Source organism: Epargyreus clarus, unplaced genomic scaffold, assembly GCF_041222505.1.
Source record: "Epargyreus clarus isolate Ecla_fem2 unplaced genomic scaffold, WU_Ecla_fem_2.2 ptg000015l, whole genome shotgun sequence".
NCBI classification, from domain to species: Eukaryota; Metazoa; Arthropoda; class Insecta; order Lepidoptera; family Hesperiidae; genus Epargyreus; species Epargyreus clarus.
Genome location: NW_027332223.1, coordinates 1,653,429 through 1,674,272, shown reverse-complemented (window position 1 = coordinate 1,674,272; position 20,844 = coordinate 1,653,429). Strand labels below are relative to the sequence as shown.

Below are 20,844 nucleotides of genomic sequence, written 5' to 3'. Positions count from 1 at the left end.
CTTAAAAGCTATGAAGTCCAATACGATGCATATGAAGGTAGCAATTTGGTAGCAACTATTGATTACAAAAAAACTCTATTCATTTGCGCAGTTTCTTCTCACTGGATAGGTGACCGGCCATTCTGACATCAGGATGGCCGGTCACCTATCCAGTGACCTAAAATAGTGATTGAAAAGTGATTGAATGAATAGAGTGATTTAAAATATTATTAAGCATAATATGTTTAATTTCGGGTTTTCTCTTTTAATTATACAGGCGTTTAGTCCTCTTATATTAAGTCCGTAATATTTTTTTATCCTTAAAAGCTATGAAGTCCAATACGATGCATATGAAGGTAGCAATTTGGTAGCAACTATTGATTACAAAAAAACTCTATTCATTTGCGCAGTTTCTTCTCACTGGATAGGTGACCGGCCATCCTGATGTCAGAATGGCCGGTCACCTTAAAAAGTAGTTTATTTTTTTTTAATCGAAGGTAGCAATTAGTAGCAACTAATATCAACTAGTAGCAACTAGGTAGCAACTTTTAGTAATTATTTCGATGTAAAATATGGGTAGTGACCGGCCATTCTGACGGTCACACGCGACGATCGCGACGTCAATTAAATATTGGCATGTAAAAGTCCACAGATTAGATACTATCATACGTGTAGTTTTTATATAACCGCCTTCGTGTCTAGTAATTTAAATACGTTTGAGCACTAGTTATAAAAAGCAGTGATAGCCTAGTGGTTAAGAAACGATCGAGGGGTCCGAGGTTCAAATCCCAGGCACGCACGCACCTCTGATTTTCAAATTTATGTGCGTATTAGAAATTAATTATCACTTGCTTAAACGGTGAAGGAAAACATCGTGAGGAAAGCTGCATACCTGAGAGATTTATAAAAAAAAACTTCTACGTGAAGTTTACCAATACGCACTTGGCCAGCGCGGTGGACTGTGGCCTAATCCTTCTCATTCTGAGAGGAGACCCGTGCCCAGCAGTGGGACAGTAATGGGTTGATGATGATGATACGACGTGTAGTTTTTATATAACCGCCTTCGTGTCTAGTAATTTAAATACGTTTGAGCACTAGTTATGAAAATTAATTGCAGAAATAGATAAAAATAATCATAGTTACAAAATTTTATACTTACTACAAGCCAAGACCTTTTTAGTGAAACGAAGTAACTGAGCAGTCGTAATTATTTTCATTAGGAAAACATTTTTAAATGAAATTAAAATAAGGCAAATATCAATACATACCCAATATTCTTCATAAAATATTCTTTAAACATAATATAATTCAGATTTGTACTCCACTCATAGATTAGTAAAGATTACTCACTCCTAACAAGAAAATGTGCCCAGTTTTGAGAATTGTAATAGTTGCGTAAAAAAGTTTTGCCACGTCTCCGTGCTAAAATGTCCCTAAAATATTTGAAATAATTATTTATTTATTACGTAAATTGAACATTGTAATTGTAAATTACGCAGTATTAGTTATTTATTCGAAAATTTTCTGTAAAAATGTTTTTATTTGTCAAGAATTCAAAAAAAGAACTTACTATAATAAGCCGTTTGTGGCTTCATTCAATTTCAAGGCGGCGAAGTATCTTTACTAATCTATGACTCCACTTAAAATATCTAATATTCGAGTTCCGTTTGTATTTCCATGTTTTCATTGTAAATGATGTCCGTTCTTTGTTGTTCCGTTCGTTCCCACATCTCTGTTCAATCACGCCAATTGGCGTTATGATTGTCTCAATTGGACGATATGCACTCACTTTCTGGACTTCGTTACTTTGGCTTGTTATGACAGCTACGAATAAAATTCGATACGATATAGGGACATATGTACATTGTATATTCCAATCTAAAACAGTATTGAATATAATATAAACAATTATTAATCCAGACAAAGTTTTTTATTACTTCCTTTTGTTTTACACTGAAAGAGAATATATGAAAACAACAAAACGTCAAATTCAAAAGCACGCCAAAAATTGGCGCCGCACCGCACCGCGCCTCTCCTCACCGCTCACAGATAAAAAATACAGCTCCTCAACTTGCCAGTTACAGTCGGCCGACTGTGGCAGAGTGATTTTTAATCTGTGGTGCGGTGAGGCGCGGTGCGGCGTGGCGGGAGAAATGGAGTTTTGGCGGGAAGCTAATTGTCATAATCGTCATTGTTATAAAATATTTATGAAAATATATCATCTTCCGTATAAGAAATATAATCTTCACAGTTTGTAAGTGCCCACGAAGTCTGTACAAAATAAAATATATCGATTTTATTTAATAAGCTTTGTAACAAGTCTTGTAGATATATTAGTCATTTGTTCAGAGGAATTCTTAATAGGTAAAAATGCAATTATTCGGTGTCTCTTACTCGTTCTTCTTAATATAGGTCCTTATAGCATTTTAGGTACAAAAATATATGTTCATACTAATATATTAGGTTTAACTATTTATGTCTCTCTAAGCATTTGTATTATTAGAATCTAAGTCTATTATGTACCTGTTTTTTAAAGATGTTCTAAAAAATACAATTATAAATACTACATGTATTATAGTCGTCACAATTTAATATGCCCATTTTATGCCGACTGACATAATATTGCAAAGACGCCCTATGATTATTTTTGAAGTAGGATAAATTAGTAGAATAAATTCTGGACACTTTTTAACTGAAATAAAATGTGTAATACAATTTATAAATTTGAATAATTACTCTTGTTTACAAATTATTGCGTTATTGTATGTTTAGAAGTATTTGACTTTCCAATTACGTGGTATACGTTACAATTACAATTACAAAGTTAGTTCAAAACTTCAATGACATTAGGATGGCATGTGTCAAAATGGGCCTATTAAATTGTGAAGACTATAAATTTTCGTACGCCTATTTATGCAGTGCCATAAGTACCATGCTTTTAAATGTATACTGTATTATCCTGAAAATATAACAATGTGTTAACCCCAATAAATTGATATAGTACCTACAGTGTCCTACAGTACGTTCATCTTCTATACCTAACCTTTCAAGGTATTAAGTATTTTTCGTTTTTACGTAAATGTTTGTTTGTTCAAGAACGTTCTGTAATTAATTATACTTAATGATTTATTGCCAATATCCGTCCAAAGTTCCTACGATTTCGTTACTGATACTTATGTTCAATTTGCTTTCCATTTGATTCGGTTTTCCGTTAGCATTGTGTAAGCAATAATTGTGTTGTGTGTATTTTCATTATTAATTGTATTTTTTTTCTTATTCCAGATTACCTGACACCGGGCAGCCTCCAATACTCATCTCCCTAGCGGAAAATACGAAGCTGGATCTGCGGAGCCCCGACGAGCTATTGTTCGTCAATGACTCCGAGCAGCACAACGACACCCAAACCTTCGCCCTCGTGGACGGAGACGCGGCGGAGGAGCAAGCTGTGCCAGCAGACGGCATAGAGAAAGACACGGAGCCAAGACTCGTGGTTAAAGCGAAGCCCATCCACGAAGTGAGGCAAACCGAGGATGCATTTCAAAGTACAGTTCCTATTGCCGACGTAGACGCAACAGAATCTCAGGTAGAAGAGAAGGAGCGGGAAGAAAACATTCCAGTTAAACCAGAAACACCTCAAGAGGACATACCCTCGTTCTCTGAGTGGGCACAGAAGCAACTGGCCGAAGCCGAGAAGCAAGACACCGTTTTAAATCATTCGAGTCAACCTAGTCATAGTAATACAAATTTTAGCAGCAAAAGCACAAAATTACGGTCAAAAAACTACGCTTCCCTGGCTTGCGGCGCCAAGGTCGTCGCTGTGAACCCAGAGGCTGGATCGCCCAGTTCAATACTGTCCCCCAACCGGGACGAGTACATGCTAAATACATGCAATAGTCGCATTTGGTTCGTGGTCGAGCTCTGTGAGGCTGTACAGGCCCAGAAAATTGAGATAGCCAACTTCGAACTGTTCTCCTCCACTCCCAAAGACATCGCTGTGTATTTCAGCGATAGGTTCCCCACACGGGAATGGGCCAGCGTCGGACAGTTTACGGCGCAAGACATGAGAGACGTACAGAGTTTTGATTTATATCCACATTTGTTTGGAAAATTCATCAAAGTTGAGATGCTCTCGCATCACGGCTCAGAACATTACTGCCCAATTTCGCTGTTCAAAGTATACGGAACATCTGAATTTGAGGTTTTAGAAAAGGAGAGCTCTCAACATACGGCTCACATTGATGAAGATGAAGACGACGACATAATAGATGTGCCAGACGTTCCCGCAGCTGAATCCGAACCGTCAAAAAATCTTTTCGGATCGGCGCGAGATGCAGTTATGTCGATAATGAAGAAAGCTGCTCAAGCGTTAGTCAAGACAGAAGTTCCTAAGAATATTTCCAGTGAGCATAATGACACATCAACGGACAATATGTACAAACGGTGTTGCTCTCCCAGCCATATTATAGTGTGTGATAATTGTAGTGAAACTTTATATAATGAGGTGTATGAACTCCTTAGTTGTAGCTCGGACAAATTAACAAGTTTAGTGCGTCAAGTGTTCCTACGCGATACGTTAAAGTGTACAGGTATATGTCAGCAGTATGGTTTAGATTTTAAAAGTACAAAGACTATAGAGTTCGGTGAAGAACGCGTCGCATACATGAACGCTCTGTTTCCCCCGAAGTACCTTGCCGCGTTGTGTAATATCCTCGCCATAAAGGAGAAGAAAGTTGTCCTAAACACAAGTTTCGAGAATGAAATGAATGTTACCACTAATATGACTGTCGATGAGTCTCCACAAAATACAAGCGAAACGAACGTAGAACAAGAAATAAAAGTAGTTCCAGTTAAGAATAATGAACCGGAGGATGACAAAATAAACGAAACTGTTCATTCGGACGAGAAAACTGTTGTACCTGAACAAACAAATCAAAGCGCTCCTATAGAGTTGCCCGATGAAGAAAATATTATAGATGATAAAAAGGATGATCCCCAAGTTATTGTAGAAGAATCTTCAGTGCCAGAGCCACAAGAAGAACCCGCTGTCAACATAGATACGAATGTTGACAGTGAACACAAAGACGTATCGAAATCTGATAATAGAAATGAAAAGACTGATTCCAGTACGGAAAAACCAAAGGAACCCATTGCGAGTGCGGGTGAGGAGATGAACGATCAGATGATGATCGACAACGACAACTTCATATCTGATTTCGATCAGATGGCGGTGGACCCCACGCCGACGGGGACGCAAGTCCCTGTGAACCAGAATCAGGGGCAAACGACAATACAGAAAGAGTCAGTCTTCCTGCGATTGTCAAATCGAGTGAAGGTCAGTATCTCTAGTATCTTGAAATATTTAGTTAGTAGAGCATACATTACATAATATCTAATGCTGGTCGAATTGCTTGTAGTCTGACTATGGACGCAGTGTCACTTCATAATAATTTAAATCGCTGCTGATTTCTGGTTTGCAAGATATAATGAAAAATAGCCTTCTAGGTTGACCGACCGCAGTTAGGACTTCAATAATATGGTGCTAGAATGTTAAAGGCAGGGTTGTTGCTGATGCAGGTTTTTACTAGATCAGCTGATGCTGATGCTGATGCTGATTTTTTCAGATTAATATCAGCTGATGCTGATGCTGATGCTGATATTTAAAAATACTAAATAATAAATATATTTTATACTGAGGTATTTGTACGTCTCTTACGAGAATAGTCTTTTTTAACCAACTTCACAAAATGAGGAGGTTTCTCAATTCTACCATATGTCTTTTTTATGTTTGTTCGCGGATAACTTCGTCGTTTATGAACCGAACTGGATGATTTTTATTTTGTTGGAAAAAAGATATTTCCAAAGTAGTTCCATTATAAGAAAATAAGGGTCTGATCACCAGATAAATCGAGGGGAACTTTCAAAAATCGTAAGGGCGACTAGTGCATTTGTAAGATTTTTAGTATGTCATCACTAAAAAAGGTGAAAAAAAAATTAATTAAAAAATACAATCGACTTCCATGTCACTACAAAGCAAAAATCAATTGAAACAAATTTTGGCTCAGAACATATCTCCGAAGCCGGCGCTCATATTGAACACGCTGTTTACGCCGTTATCCAACGAAATGAAATATATTCAGCACCAACTTCAGAACCATGTACCAAACCAACATCCACGTCAGCTACCCTCCACTCTGCAATGACACAGAATTCGACATTTATTTGTTATTTTTTTTTACAAATACTACACTGTGTCGTATCTTTGTTCAATAACGAAATATTTGGTCATATTGCACTTTTCACTGGATGTGGCATTATGAATTGAATACATAATTCTGTTATTGATTGATTGAACTATGATCGAAAGTTATTGATGTCTGACCAAATTACGTTGTCAATACAATCGAATGATTGTTTGATGACAACTTGTGTTTATAAACTTCTATAATTGGCTAAAACTCCACGTGATTTAAGCTCGGTCCCGCCTTCAACGAACACGTTACAATTTCAATATCAGCATTAAATATCAGCATCTTTTGTTGCGGATGCGGATGCTGATATTTAAAAGAAAGCTGATAATCAGCGGATGCTGATGCTGATGCTGATATTCGCAACAACCCTATTTAAAGGTGATCACTTATCATCTAGTGGACTGTAACTGTTAGCTCGTTTGTTTAAAATATTTCAGGCCCATATTTGCTCTTTGTTTTTGTCTATTTATTTATTTAATAAAGTACAAAAGTTTTCTTAAAAATATCAAAATTTTAGGAAGCTAGGATTATGATATTATTTGACTATTTCAATGATATTATCATACATTGCTATTACGGATCAAAACCTTTAACATTTTCTTTTTGTATTTTCAGACGCTTGAGAGAAACATGTCTCTGTCAGGACAATATCTCGAGGAGCTAAGCAGAAGATACAAGAAACAAGTGGAAGAAATGCAGAAATCATTTGAGAAGACAGTGGTGCAGATGACAGAGGAGCGGCGCAAGAGCACAGAGAGGGAGCAGAAGTATCTCGACCAAATGACGATCGTGCAGGAGCAACTGGCGCAGGCAACGATCGCAATCAAAATACTGATGGACGAGAGAGACAGCTGGTTCGGTAACTTGACATTCTTCAAATTCGTCGTATACCAATCCATAATTATTGCGGTAGTAGTGTACTACATATCAACAAGACGGAAACCCGAGTCCGTGGTGGTCATGCCCATACCGAAGAAGATTAAAAAGAAACAAGATAGATTCAGACGAAAATCCGTCGAAGGAGTCAGCGGTCACGCTACTCCATCCGCTAAGAAACGCAGACCGAGCGAGGAGGCCTTCCGAATCGCGAGGCTCTCCACGGACGACGTGGACAAAGACCCCGATGAAGGAGAATGGCAAGTAGCAAGGAAGAACAGAAAACGAAAAACATCTATTCTTCATAGAAACCAGGAGATAGAAAGCAATTCAGACGCACGGCTCGGACGCCAGGACAGTATCAGGAAATTACACGAAAACGCCATACCCCTAGACGAAGGGGAGTTCTTCGCGCCGGTGACCGAGCCGAAAGAATTTATTGAGGAATCACCTAAGAAGCAAATACCAAAAACAAACGGATCGTTCTTTAATAATTTAAAGAGTAAAACGATTAAAACGAGGCGGTTGTCGTCGCCTGCCTTCCTGCGGACCCTGAGCAGGCAGAGCGCACGAAGTACGCCAAGTCCGGTGCTGAGGCCGGCCGAACAACTGTACAACGGAAAGTTGAGCAAGAAGGCAGCTTCAGAATCGCCGACCGGGAGCCTCTGGTCGGAGTCCACCGAAATCTCGCAGAACGGCCAGCAGGACAGCGAAAGCGGTGGCAAGAAGAAGAAAAGTCTGAAGAATATATTGAAAAAAGTGTTCTGATGCGGACTGAGGACTCAAAACTCCTGTTTCCCTTAATCTCGTGTCGCTTTTTAGCGTGTTAAGCTATTGTAATTTATTTCATCGCTGATAACAATTATGTATTGTTTAAATTATTGTATAGAATATTTTGTATCGTTGTTAGACCTCTGTAGGTGCCAATTGTGATAAATTAGGGAGCCTAATTGTTAGCATGTTACAATTTTTATTTGTGCGGTGATGTTTGCTAGAATGCCGGTGTGTTAGGGGTGTCAATAAATTGTGAAATGAAGTGGACACTAGTCGAGTGAGTTCGGTAAACAAAGAAATGGCATTAAATGCAATTAATTTTATTTTTGAATAGTTTTATTAAATCCCTTTTCTTGTACATATAAAATAAACAAATTCCATTGATAAATTATGGTTTACATAGAAAAAAATAACAAATAACATCTGAGAAAAAAATAACATTTATGTAGATTAAATTTTATACAATTCTTTAATGGTCTAAGACTACACACAGAGTTTGAATTGAAAAACTAATTTCATTGCAATACAAATTTGTTTTTTCTCATTATGTAATAAACAACTAAGTACATGTAACCGTTGAACTACAACTATGAAATAATAGTAATGGACTGCAAGAAATCCTTTAAATCAACACATTTATCTTTCACAAGGTTTCTTTGTTTTGATAACGCATTTAATTCACTAGCTGCCTTTTCCAAAACGTCTGTGGAGTAGGCTCTGCTCCCGTTCGCAGCGAAGATAATTTCATTCACTTCTTCATACAGTTTAGCTGATGCCAGATGTTTAAAGTGCTGTTTTAGTGTTCCTAGAATATTGCTTTGCAGTTGAGTGTCGCGGCACACCAAATTTAATATGAAGTGGCCTGAAATTAATTACACACAATAAAATAAAAAACAAATTCCAGCTAAAAATAGTTTTAAAATGCAGTGCAGCCACTATAAAATATATAGATATCAATAATAATGCTTCCTACTAGACTTAGGAAAGAGATTGATTAGAATTTAGATTGTGCCTAGCTAGGTATTGAACCTGAACCTGGATTTGAAGTTATAAAGAGAATGAATTACCTCAATCTTACTTGAAATAGATATATTATATTAATTAAATATTTAATTTAAATGTATACAATTAAAATAAGTTACCAACTCTATATAGAAGAGTAAGTATTCGTTAATTAAGAATAATACACTTGTTGACCAGAGAAACTATTAAGACCAACTCTATATACAGCTACCTTAAGTCAATCACGTATGTGTTGTCACTTGAGGACTAAATAGGTGTGGCGGTGGTATAGTCCGCACCAAACTGCTCTGAAGTTGTTGCGAGCAGGTGTTGCTATGGCGACGCGATTCATTTCTATATTCAGAGCGGACTAGCAGTTTGACGCGGACTATACTTTGTTGCATAAACATAATGGTTCCACACACACTTACCATTATCGCTTAATATTTTCTTCACATGGGACAAGGAGTCGTTCTCAAGGAACTGGGGTGGTGGACAGGACAAGCCCAGCGTCCTGTCCTTACTGTCCATGTCGAACATCACCGCTCCATACTGCTGACCTGGAAATATAATAACAGATTTCATCATATCCGTTTTCCATGTGTCGCCTCTCAGAGTGAGGGCTTAGGTCATAGACCACCACGAAGGCTATGTGCGAATTGGTGGACTTCATGCACCTTCAAGATTTTTTTTGACATGAAGCATTCAAGTTTCCTCACGATATTTTCATTCATAAATGTAGCATAACTGATAATATACACATATCATTAAAAAGCCTTTCAGAATACCAAAACCCCATCCAAATTGGATAAGCGGTTTTGGAAATAATTGCAGACAAACAAACTTACATACATACATAGCGGTTGGATAAAGAACCTCCTATTTTAAAGTCCATTAAAAATCAGATGTTTGTCCAGGGTATTCCAACCTTGAACCTCCCGATAGAAGGCCGAATGTCATCTAGGCTATCACTGTCTACCGCTAATCACAACTACATAAACTATTACAACTAAAACAAAACCAACCTTTATCAGCTTCCTCCCTCAAGAAATCCACACCATCCTTGATCTGTACTTGCAACCGCTCATCTGTCTCCAGTTCGAAGTCAGTCTTGGCCACATCCAGCATAGCGGGGTCCAGTTCCACTGCAACTATCCTGGGGTTGTGGAGACATTTCTTCAGGAACATGCAAAGACTGCCGCCTCCAAGGCCCAGAACAGCGATCGAGCTGGTGCCGGCCAGTTGCGCGCCCACACACATGAAGGAGTGGTATAAGGAAATGTGACCAAAGTCCACCACTGTTTTCATCTTGTTCTTTCGTTTTACTGAAAATAATATGAAATAAAAGTAATAATATTTGTGATTGCTTGTGGGACTAATTCATTTTAATAATCTTACTTTTAACACATACTCACACAAACACATACTTTCCATGGAGTCAGTGTTAATCAGAATCTAATGTATTGCAGTGGTCATGATCATCAGCAACCCATTACTGTCCCACTGCCGGGCACGGGTCTCCTCTCAGAATGAGAAGGATTAAGCCATAGTCCACCGCGCTGGCCAAGTGCGTATTGCTAGACTTCACATACCTTTGACATTATTTTTTAAAAATCTCTCAGGTATGCAGGTTTCCTCACGATGTTTTCCTTCACCATTTAGCAAGTGATAATTAATTTCTAATACACACAAAACTTTGAAAAATCAGAGGTGCGTGCCTAGGATTTGAACCTCGGACCCCTGGATCGTGAGGCCGACCTTCTTAACCACTAGGCTATCACTGCCTTCAGTGGTCATGATATTGATCTGTTATGTCGAGTACATTGGATTTGATTCTAGAAATGTAGTCATTATTGTTCAGGGACATCTGTAATAACAATCGCGTTTTTATTTCTGGGAATGGAATTGGAATTTCTCACTGTATGTGAGAAATTCATTATGTGTGTATTTAAATTTTTGTATGCGCAAGTATACTACCACTAGTGGGAGGGTGGTGCACAGTGCATACTACCTGGTTTGAAATGTATATCGTCCATACAGATGTCCATGGGTGGCAGTAGCCTGTTGCCATCAGGTGGACTGCATGCTCGTCTACTACTTATATTATAAAAAAATAAAAATAATAAACCTCAATACATATCGGGACCGGATTGTCCCGATGTAGTTTTTATCAAAACTTCTATTACGTTATAAACCCACCAGTCTTCAGCTTCGCCTCGGACTGCACGAGGAATTGGTTGTCCAGGAAGAGCAAGCGGCGGTGCGTATCGCCGTCGACATCCACGTCCTCCACCACGTAGCGGCCGGACAGCGCCGAGCCGCCGGACCGAACCCGGGACCGCCGGCCCACGTCGCTGCCCAGCGACAGGAATGGTATCTGGGGGCCATATGACGTGGGGGCGTGAGTGGTAGATATGAGGTCTAGGGATCATACGTAAGGTGTACGCAGACAAAACAAATACAGATCTGTGATAGCGTAAGGACCCCTCATGGAATCTGCAAGCAAGTTGTGGTTATTTCTGCAAGGAGTGGTTATTTTACACTTTAATATAAACGTGTAAAAATAACTTCATATATTTTCTTTATTAATCTCGAAGGCAAAAACTAAGTGCCCAAGTTTCAACTACTAAGCTATCACTGGTATTCACATACTTGATCATTAATTAGAAAATTCAGAAATATTTTAAATGTATGCACTTATGTATGTTCTATTGTATTCTCAGCATCAGCAGATTAAGTGGTAACACCCTCTGAGACTTCGGCGACACCACCGCCACACCTATCTCTGCCTAAAACAGCAGTGTTAAGTGCTGCTGTGTTCGGATTTGAAGGATGTGGTAAGGGACATACTTTTCCGAGGCATTCTATCTTAGTCTTCAGGAGTAGCGGCGCATCTGTAGCCGACCCTAAGAATATCTAATCCTATCTGGGGTTGATTACAGATGTCCATGGGCGGCTTAGCCACTTACCATCAGGTGGACAGCATGCTCGTCTGCTACTATATTATAAAAAAAAGATGTGTATAGGCAGCAGTAGCAACTTATCATCAGGCATGCTCGTCTGCTCTTCTTATATTACAAAAAAAAAATACATTCGAATATATAATATAAATTCCTACCTGTCCAGTGAACCCACTAGGCGCCAGCATCTTAGCGGAGTGTGCCAGCTCGTCCTTCACAGCGTCGAGGCTGCTGAACAGGTGTCCGCGGCGGAGCACCGCCACCACCAGCCGCCCGAACCGCGCGGAGTCCTGCAACTGCCTTCTCCCTGCTGCAGTGCCGAACAACCATTCAGATTCTCTGGAATATTTAAAGGGGGATATGTACTTGGATTTTTTTTATAACATAGGAGTTGCAGACGAGCAAACAGTCCATTTGATGATAAGTAGGTACTGCCACCCATGCTCATCTGTAATCAACCCCAGATAAGATTAAATTACTCTCTGAGGTCGGCCACAGATGCGCCACTACCCCCAAGGACTAAGAAAAGTATCTTCCCCTACTACACCCTCCAACCCAGAATATAGCAGCGTTTAACTCCTGTTATTTGGCAGAAATAGGTGTGGCAGTGATGCCGCGCAGTCGAACCCCAAAGGATTGTACCACTTTCCTTTTCGTTTTATAAGAATTAAGGAATTCAAATACACATGCTTTTAACTCAAGAATACATCGATAATATTATCGCCAATATATTGCGATCTCGTGCTACTGCTGACATCTCGTGCTTACAACAGATGGCGCCACATGTATTCTGAATCACGCTACAGAAGTTTTCAGGCTTCGCATTATCACCCAGTCAAGTGAAGCGCTTACAAGAAACATCACAGAAAAAATTAAAAACCCTTACCTGCCTTGAGGTACAATAAATACTGCATATTTATTGATAGCTTGTGACCTCTTCTGATCCACAACATACAGGGTGTAGCGCGGCGTCTCCTCCCCAGGCTGCATTAGATCCAATGAAACCTGGAAAATAATCATTTATGATAAGTATAAAAAAGAAACTATTAGTTTAACTAAGCAGTGATAGGCTGGTAATTGAAATGTGGCCTTTCAATTGAAGGGTCTGAGGTTCCAGTTTATGACCTCTTAATTTGTGAGACCCACATAGTACCATTATACTATATTATACACATCATCATATAATTGTAATTTTCCAAGGGTATTAAGATATATGATATACTGATTTTGAATAGATGAACCATTTTTAATGCAATTCACACGAATTTTACAATGAATACCTTACGATACTTTTGATCCTTCAAATATCTAGGATTTGTCACAAAAATAAATATTGTATTGGTGTTGCTTTTAAAATCATTCAAATTGAGTTTTTGGACTGACTAGTGTGGAATGTGGATATCTGTATCTATCAGTGGAAGATTGTATAGGTTGCTTTAAGGTACCTCATCATCTCCATCCAGAGTAGTTTTGGCAAGTCCATTAGTAACAAAAGCGGTATCCTGTATTGATTTGATGCACGCCTTCAACTCTTCAGTTGTTTCCAGCCTTTGCATCTTCTCCCCGGCCATACATGCTTCCAGAATCTGAAATGTTGAGACCATTGTGTAAGTCAAAAATAAAAATTGAGATGTTTTATTCAAAGTAAAAAATTGTAACAAATTCTCGTTGGGCGTCATAACCTACTAATATTTTACTAGGTATTTCTTTATGAAGAGGAAATCATGATTGAAATACTAAAAGAACATATTTTTGTCGACAAGACACAGAATAATAACTTGCTTAAGTAGAGCTAAAACTATATCAGATTTTGCAAACACAGTCACATTTTAATAATACCGTATATAGTATAGTAAACCTAAATGTAATCCATCTTGTACCTAAGAAACTTACTAATTTTGGCATCTCCTTGAATTTTGTAGCAACAACAACAAACACTGGCAGTGTGCTACCATCCCCATCCAAGGCATTTTTCTCTTCCGCTTCATGGCACCTCACCACCCTGAACATCCAGCTCCTATCACAGAAGGTGTTGAGCAAATGCTTTAAAATGTGGCTTTGTAGCAGCGATATACAGACAAATCTTCCACTCGGCTTCAGAACCCGTTTAATTTCTGAAAAATACTTGTCTATTCTTTGCACGGTGTCTTCTAAGTCGTCTGGCATCAGCGCATCTAGTGTTCCCTTGTCCAATACAACATTAAACTCTTCGTTCCCAAAGCTCATGTTTAACGCATCCATGCAGATAAATTTCATTCCCATCCTATTAGCATTTATGCTCCTCATTTGCTTAATAACCACCTCTGATACGTCAATGTTGGTGATATTTGTGTAGCCAACATCATAGAGGTCTGCACTTAATGTGGAGTTACCACATCCTGTTATTAGTATAGAATCCCCCTTTTTGATATATTTGTGGAGGTGTGCACAAAGTTCTAAGTATTCGCCATACCTGAAATTTGCAAAAACATGCTTGTAACATAATATTTTGTAATACCAATGATATATAATATGCAATAGTATGGCATGATCTACAAATGTGGAGCTTGGTAGTGAGTTGGATGGGTAATCACTAGTGACTAAACTTTCATGTCCCCGTTTATGTGCTTGGAGGCTACATTCATGGAATTAACTTCCTTCTGGGTCAATGTCAAGGCTCTCTGTAAAAAAGGTGTAAGAAGAGCTCTCATCTAAAGTCAGCAATCCATCGATGACTCCTCTGGTGTTGTAAATGCGAATAGGCGGAGATGACAACTTTCTATCAGGTAGCACGTCTGCTTAATCGTTAGATCAAATAAAAAAGCCGGTCCCAGTTATCTTGTATAGCATAGGCTTCAATAATCTTACACGGGTCTATCACTAGATGGACTCTCTTTCCATCATATCACTTTAAAAAATTATAGTCAAATCCGTGCTCGGCAGTGGGATATTAAAAAGAATGCAGCCAAACATGACTTAAATCGTAAAATAGCCTTACCATTCAAACGCTTTATTCCCACGTTTCTTGAAAAATTTGTTCCAATAGTCCTTCTCACTAAACTCTTTATGGCTCTTTGGCAAAAGATTCATTTCCACTGAGTATGTTTAAGTTAAATTTGCAAATATTTTATGTGAGCACAAATTAACCTATGCACATGGGATTCCATTTATTTGGATCGCAATATTTTTGTTTATCTGTCAAAAAGAGTAATGTCATATTGACGATTTTATTTTTTAAACTGAGTTTAAAGGCCTTAGATTAATTAATTTTTACAACCATTATAATATCTCTATGTTTAATTATGGTGACTAGACTTACAGTCTTATTTCCAGAAAGCTACCTTTGTTCATTTATATTTTATCAGGTATATTAATTTAAACAATGCTTTTATTTTTTTAATAGAAAAAATATAAAACAAAATTTGGACTTGTCTGGCGGATGAAGGCCATATTAATACAAAACGTTTGTTAGGGCAATGTCTGAAATTTGTTCACAAAATGGTTCACCAGAACCAGAAGCAGTTGACCCTGTAGTTCCGGGACTAGAATAGGAATACGGTATCCCCTGCCTGTCGTAAGAGGCGATTAAAAGGGGGCTTCCGGGGTTGCCGGCGGCAGGAGTGGGAGCTCGAACCGTCCGGAGAGCAACCCCGGGATTCTTCCCGGGGATGCTCTCCGGACGGTTTGCATGCCGTCGTAAACACCAGGTGTGCGGGAGGAGCGTAAAGTGCTCCCCCAGGGCAGAGCTCGACCGGGGCATCGCGCTCGGAGGACTCCGGTTGTGTTCCATCAGAGATCCCGGAGTTCTTCACCAAGCGCTGAGGACGGCCTCCGGGGGGTTTTAGTGCGGTAAAAATGCCACATAACCCGGCGTCGCTCCCACGTCGTCGGGTACCTTTTGAAGGTTTCCCCCTCGAAAACAAAAAAAAAAAACAAAATAATGTCTGAGTTCTGTCGAATGCAACTCGAAAATTCACAAGCCTTATATTTTACCTTAATCGAAAGATTTGACCGATTTCTGGCCGAAACGTCTTTTTTGATCGAAAATGTACCAAAGCTGGTTATTGTTCCGAGCCAAAACAGCAGTCGATGACAATTTCTTTGAATTCAGAGTAAAAACATTACCAATACTAAGTTCAGCCGACTTCAGCCCGATTCGGATACGAGTCCGTCGAAGCGTATGCGGAACATCTCTAATTTTAGTACTTACTGTCACTAGCGTCACGTCTCGTGTCAATTTCAATTTTCGATTGTATTTGGAAGTGATCTATGATCGTATTTACTATTTCTGCTTTTTAGACGTCTGTTAATAAATGTGTTGTGTATAATCTATATTGTGAATACCTCTTTCAATAGTTGTCAATAATAATTATTTACTTTATTTACTATTTTTGTAAATGAAGGACACAATGCTTCTATAGGTCTTAAATTTGGAAACCGTGTGTGGTTTTTGTAAAGATGTTTCTCAGGCAACGAAGTAAACACTAAATTCAACCTGGGTTATGAAAATACAGAACGGCAAACACGATGGAAAATCAAAAACCTGGAAAATGGGAGGCTTTGGCCACCATAAAATCCTTCGATTTAGGTTTGTATAATTTCCATGTAGTATTATTATATAAATCAGTCAAGGATATGATGAGTACTGTTACATATTAGTTACCTTGACACCATTTACATAGCAGAAATGTTATTTAAAATACGATGTATGTGTCGTTATCTAATTGTTCCTCTATTAAATAGCCAACAACTCGATTACTGAACTAAAATACCCATTGATTTTGGATTGACTTGATTAATTGAAGGGTCCTTAAATTGTTCCTGTTGATGGCCGTCTACCTTTTCGAAATGTCCTAGTTTTCCTTATTGTTAATGTGAACTACTTTTGAGTACAGTCTACGTGTACACTGATAAATATAGCTCAAGTGGTATCATGTAACAGAATGATGAAATACTTACAGTTGTGTCTTCAGTAATACATGTTTGATTTTTAAAGAAATTGGAGCAATTGAAATTGACTGAATGTGTTTGACATAATGTAGTAATGTTGATGATAAGTAGTCACTACAACCCTTTGACCAAATTATAAGGACAATTAAAAGTATAAAAGCCTTTTTTGGTATGATCACAGATGTATTTGTTCTCCTGAGGCCTTAAGCGGCAAGTGTAAATGTAAATGAGCTGGCATCAATATTTCTACCAGTGCAAAAAATACTTCATTATTAAATGTGGTTGTGGTACCTCTAATAGAACCATACTTATTGTACTATATTCAGTTTAATTAATTGATTGCAGCCCATGGATGCCACTTATCAATTGTAATAGTATTCAAGTCCTGGTTAAACTCAGCCACGATTCTGTACCAGTAACCAGTATGAATGTGTAAAGTTACACATTTATACTGGTATATTTTTTGTGTTGGTAAACATAATAAATATAATCTATTTATAAATAATAGTGGTTGCACACATTTTATCAGAAATATTTTGTGGCTTGCAAACTGGTTCCAATCAATTGTTTTACCAGAAAGTTCTATATTGCCACAACAAATATGTGAATCTAATGGTAGGATTTTATACTTTATAGTGTTATGTATAAAGTTCATAGTGTATTATTGTAACATACAGGAAGTGTGGTGAGGTTGTATAACAAATCAAAATTTGATCAATATGTTTGTTTTTATGTAATTTGTTTATGTATGGACAGTTTTTTCGTTATGTAGTAGAAAGAACGTAATTCTTCTTTATTAGTAGTGGCAATCATTTATTTATTTAAAGTTTGATGCAAGCAATATAAACATTAAACATGAGCAAGAATTCAGAAAGAAATTTACAGGAAATTGGTCTGTTATAAAAAGGTTTATGAAAAATAATACAATAATTATGTACAAATATTTTTTTTACTTTAGTTTAACAATTCATACTCTCCTAATTCCAGGTATAGCACGCACCAGTCACCATGAATCCTTCCTACATCAGAGCATGCAACAAGTTGATGTTGTCAGTTCCCCTGCAACCACCCCCATCAGCTTGCTGGTCCAGTCCTTGGTCAAGCAGCTGTGTTCCCTGCTTGAAAAGGATGTATCTCGGGCCAATCAGCTCTACAACACAATCTGTGAGAAACTGCACAGCATGAACCTGATTGATGATTCATACGCAATGGGTGAGTTTGAAGTCATGAGGAGCCAGTACCAGAGAGCCTTGTACCAGCTGGTAACCGTCGCCAGTGGCTCCGAGATACCTATATCCCTCCCAGCGACATGGCCCATCATTCAACCCTCAGGACTAGAATGGTCACGCTACCACAAGGAATTCGAGGAGCTGTTCTTAATCGCAAGCGGTGGTTTCGGCAGCGTCTTCAAAGCCAGACACAGGTTAGACGGCGTAGAGTATGCGGTGAAGAAAGTATTTATCAAATCCTCAGATGTTAACTCGGTAATGACGCACTTGGCGGAAGTCAAGACTATAGCGAGCCTCAACCATCCAAACATAGTGAACTATAAGGCGGCCTGGCTTGAACCAATGATAGAGTCGAAATTGAAGAAAAAGAAACGCAGATTCCAAATGGAAATGGACAATGAGGACTTCTCAATTGGCTCAAACCGTGTGTCATCAGTTTATCCAAACATTATGAAGTCCTTCAAAACGTACAACTCAAAAGAATTGACGACAAACCATAGCAACTCTGACTTCGAAATATCTTTCAAAAATTCTAATAGCTTTGACAATTTCGACAATTCAGTAAGCTCAGAGGAAAGTGACTCAGAAAGTGATGAAGAATCATACACTCCAAAGGAGAATAATGCTGTTTGCAAACTCTTAACCGCCAATGACTTTGAAAACTGTTCTCGAGTTAATCTCAAATGGGCCACATTGTACATCCAGATGACGTTCTGCCAGCAGACCTTAAAGCAGTGGCTGGACGAGCGGAACCACCACATGATCCTATCACGCAAAGGCTCTGAAGAGCTGACTCTTCATCATTCCGATTCCAGCGACTCTGCTTGCCTAGAATCTCCAATCTCACCTGACATTTACCCAGTGGCGGGCACCAGTATTGGAGTGGTGGTGGATATGTTCACCCAATTGGTGCGAGGACTGCATTACATACATTCGAAAGGGGTCATTCATCATGACGTGAAGCCTAGTAATGTGTTTGTGGGGCGAAGTGAGAGTGGGTTGTTGGTGCAGTTGGGGGACTTTGGTCTTGCTTGTCCATTACAGCAGTCTCACAGTGGCCTAGCTCTGGGGACGCATCTATATGCAGCGCCTGAGCAATTGGAAGGGCAATGTAATCCTAAGGTAAATATTAGTTTTATTGTAAGAATATTTACGTGAAATAATAGCGTTATATGACGATAATAATCCAATGGAAATGGAAATCAATTCCAATTTCTATGAAAACAAGTATAACTCAAAACTTGTGAAAATCGTAACCAATCGATAAAACAATCTTTTTGAGCTTAATATTAATGGTAACTCTTTCAGAAGTAAGACTCAGACTTTAGAAGTAAGAAATGGATATATCATAGTAAAACATTATAAAACTAAAACTTGTCCTGTCTTGTTGCTTTGTTTAACCATCGGCAATTGTCTATTCCAGAGCGACATGTACTCCCTGGGCATCATTCTTCTAGAAATGGTGGAACCCTTCAGCACTGACATGGAGAGAGTGAAAACCATCACAGACTTACGTAAGGGACAAATCCCAGCTCACCTCACTGCCAACTATCCAAAAATAGCTCATATAATCGGCAAACTTGTCCAGAGAAGGCCAGCAAAAAGACTCGACACCAATCAACTTCTAGAAGAGCTGAAGAATCTATCAGAGAACAAGGATGACACCATCAAGTCCTTGAAGGAGGAACTAGCAGCAAAAGATGATGAAATAGCAAAACTTAAGATGATGCTCGCAAAATTTAATTACCGCTCATGATTTTGAATCCTGCCCTGGTATACTATTCAATGAAAATATAATTGGTTAATGTAAGTAGTATTGCATGACCTACTCATTAGGCAGTATTGTCGTTATTTAAATAATATTGCTATCAAAAATATAATTTAGAATCATTAACTACATTTACATGTAGCACTTCTGGTGGTCATTTAGGAACTAAAATGTGTTATTGTCAAGTGGAGATTGAGCTGTTGAGCTCTCGATCCGATTGATCCACTCCTCCCTCAATTGAAAATATATACTAAAGGTACAGTACTCTGCACCCATAACTTAATGAGTTCACAGTTTTATTTGTAGAAACAAATTTATTTGTTTATAAAACCTATATTATGTTTGATTTTGACAACATTTATATTTCAGTAACACTTTTATTACAAATGAACCTTTTATCGAAAATGAAAATAATGAAAAATCCACATTTACTCGAGTTTATATTATATTTAATTATTTTATTACACAACATACCAGGGCAGTCTCTTTACTTAAAAATTATGATTCAATTGGACTTTATCTTTTTTCTTTACATTTACTGTTTAATTATTTATTTTCAATATGTATGTTATTCTTCTTCATTTAATTGGAATTTCTGATTATTAGAAGATATTTGGGGCCGTTCAAGTATTACGTAACGCAATTTTTGAAGACCTCCCTCCCTTGTAACGCACCGTAACGTTTTTCTATACCCCCCCCCCCCCCTCTCTAAACGTTAGGTAACACTCAAGTGTCAATTTTTACCCTAAACGAATACTGACAACGACAACAACATTAAATGACGTACAATACAATCTAGGGATTCCCCGTGAAATATGAACGAAAAGGTTTGCCAACTAGAGAGAACGAACTTTGCGAGAACAAATTAAAAATGACAACCAACCTATACAAAGAGCGTGTTCAGCCGAACTAGGTCTCCTGAGTATTCTAAGTTAGTTTAAGTATAGTCAAAGCATACATACTGCTATACTGTACTATACTTAGTCTAACTCAGAATACTCAGGACTTAGTTCGGCTGAACCCACTCATTCAAGGGATTCCCCGTAAAACGTAAATGAAAAGGGTTGCCAATTTAGGAG

General features: G+C 38.3%; 3 protein-coding genes across 6 annotated transcripts in view; 2 read left to right on the top strand and 1 right to left on the bottom strand.

The window, feature by feature from the left end:
* LOC140748006 (SUN domain-containing ossification factor) overlaps window positions 1-8,200 on the top strand; it is an 87,275-nt gene extending 79,075 nt beyond the window's left edge. For all 4 annotated transcript variants that reach the window (XM_073080683.1, XM_073080686.1, XM_073080685.1 and 1 more), the window contains 2 exons: window positions 3,262-5,311; window positions 6,843-8,200. In XM_073080683.1, the coding sequence (XP_072936784.1) occupies window positions 3,262-5,311; window positions 6,843-7,871 (3,079 nt within the window). In that variant the 3' untranslated portion in view covers window positions 7,872-8,200. The remainder of the gene's footprint in view (window positions 1-3,261; window positions 5,312-6,842) is intronic.
* A 117-nt stretch (window positions 8,201-8,317) lies between these two features.
* LOC140748007 (eEF1A lysine and N-terminal methyltransferase homolog) lies at window positions 8,318-15,022 on the bottom strand. Its single transcript, XM_073080688.1, has 9 exons — window positions 14,817-15,022; window positions 13,733-14,291; window positions 13,285-13,425; window positions 12,726-12,844; window positions 11,998-12,178; window positions 11,079-11,256; window positions 9,905-10,204; window positions 9,311-9,439; window positions 8,318-8,739 (listed from the first exon to the last, which is right to left on the bottom strand). The coding sequence occupies exons 1-9, from the start codon at window positions 14,906-14,908 to the stop codon at window positions 8,465-8,467; spliced, it is 1,974 nt and encodes a 657-aa protein (XP_072936789.1). The 5' UTR covers window positions 14,909-15,022; the 3' UTR covers window positions 8,318-8,464.
* A 1,029-nt stretch (window positions 15,023-16,051) lies between these two features.
* On the top strand, window positions 16,052-20,412 carry LOC140747843 (eukaryotic translation initiation factor 2-alpha kinase 1). The gene is made up of 3 exons (XM_073080461.1): window positions 16,052-16,406; window positions 17,756-19,119; window positions 19,421-20,412. The coding sequence occupies exons 1-3, from the start codon at window positions 16,346-16,348 to the stop codon at window positions 19,751-19,753; spliced, it is 1,758 nt and encodes a 585-aa protein (XP_072936562.1). The 5' UTR covers window positions 16,052-16,345; the 3' UTR covers window positions 19,754-20,412.
* Window positions 20,413-20,844: the final 432 nt, after the last annotated feature.

Excerpts from the sequence above, each read along its gene's own strand:
- LOC140747843 (XM_073080461.1), top strand. The coding sequence starts at position 16,346 with ATGGAAAATCAAAAACCTGGAAAATGGGAGGCTTTGGCCACCATAAAA. Across the intron at positions 16,407-17,755 it reads CATAAAATCCTTCGATTTAG|GTATAGCACGCACCAGTCAC; the intron begins GTTTGTATAATT and ends TCCTAATTCCAG. Across the intron at positions 19,120-19,420 it reads AAGGGCAATGTAATCCTAAG|AGCGACATGTACTCCCTGGG; the intron begins GTAAATATTAGT and ends TGTCTATTCCAG.
- LOC140748007 (XM_073080688.1), bottom strand. The coding sequence starts at position 14,908 with ATGAATCTTTTGCCAAAGAGCCATAAAGAGTTTAGTGAGAAGGACTAT. Across the intron at positions 13,426-13,732 it reads TCAAGGAGATGCCAAAATTA|ATTCTGGAAGCATGTATGGC; the intron begins GTAAGTTTCTTA and ends TCAACATTTCAG. Across the intron at positions 12,845-13,284 it reads CTCTGGATGGAGATGATGAG|GTTTCATTGGATCTAATGCA; the intron begins GTACCTTAAAGC and ends ATTATTTTCCAG.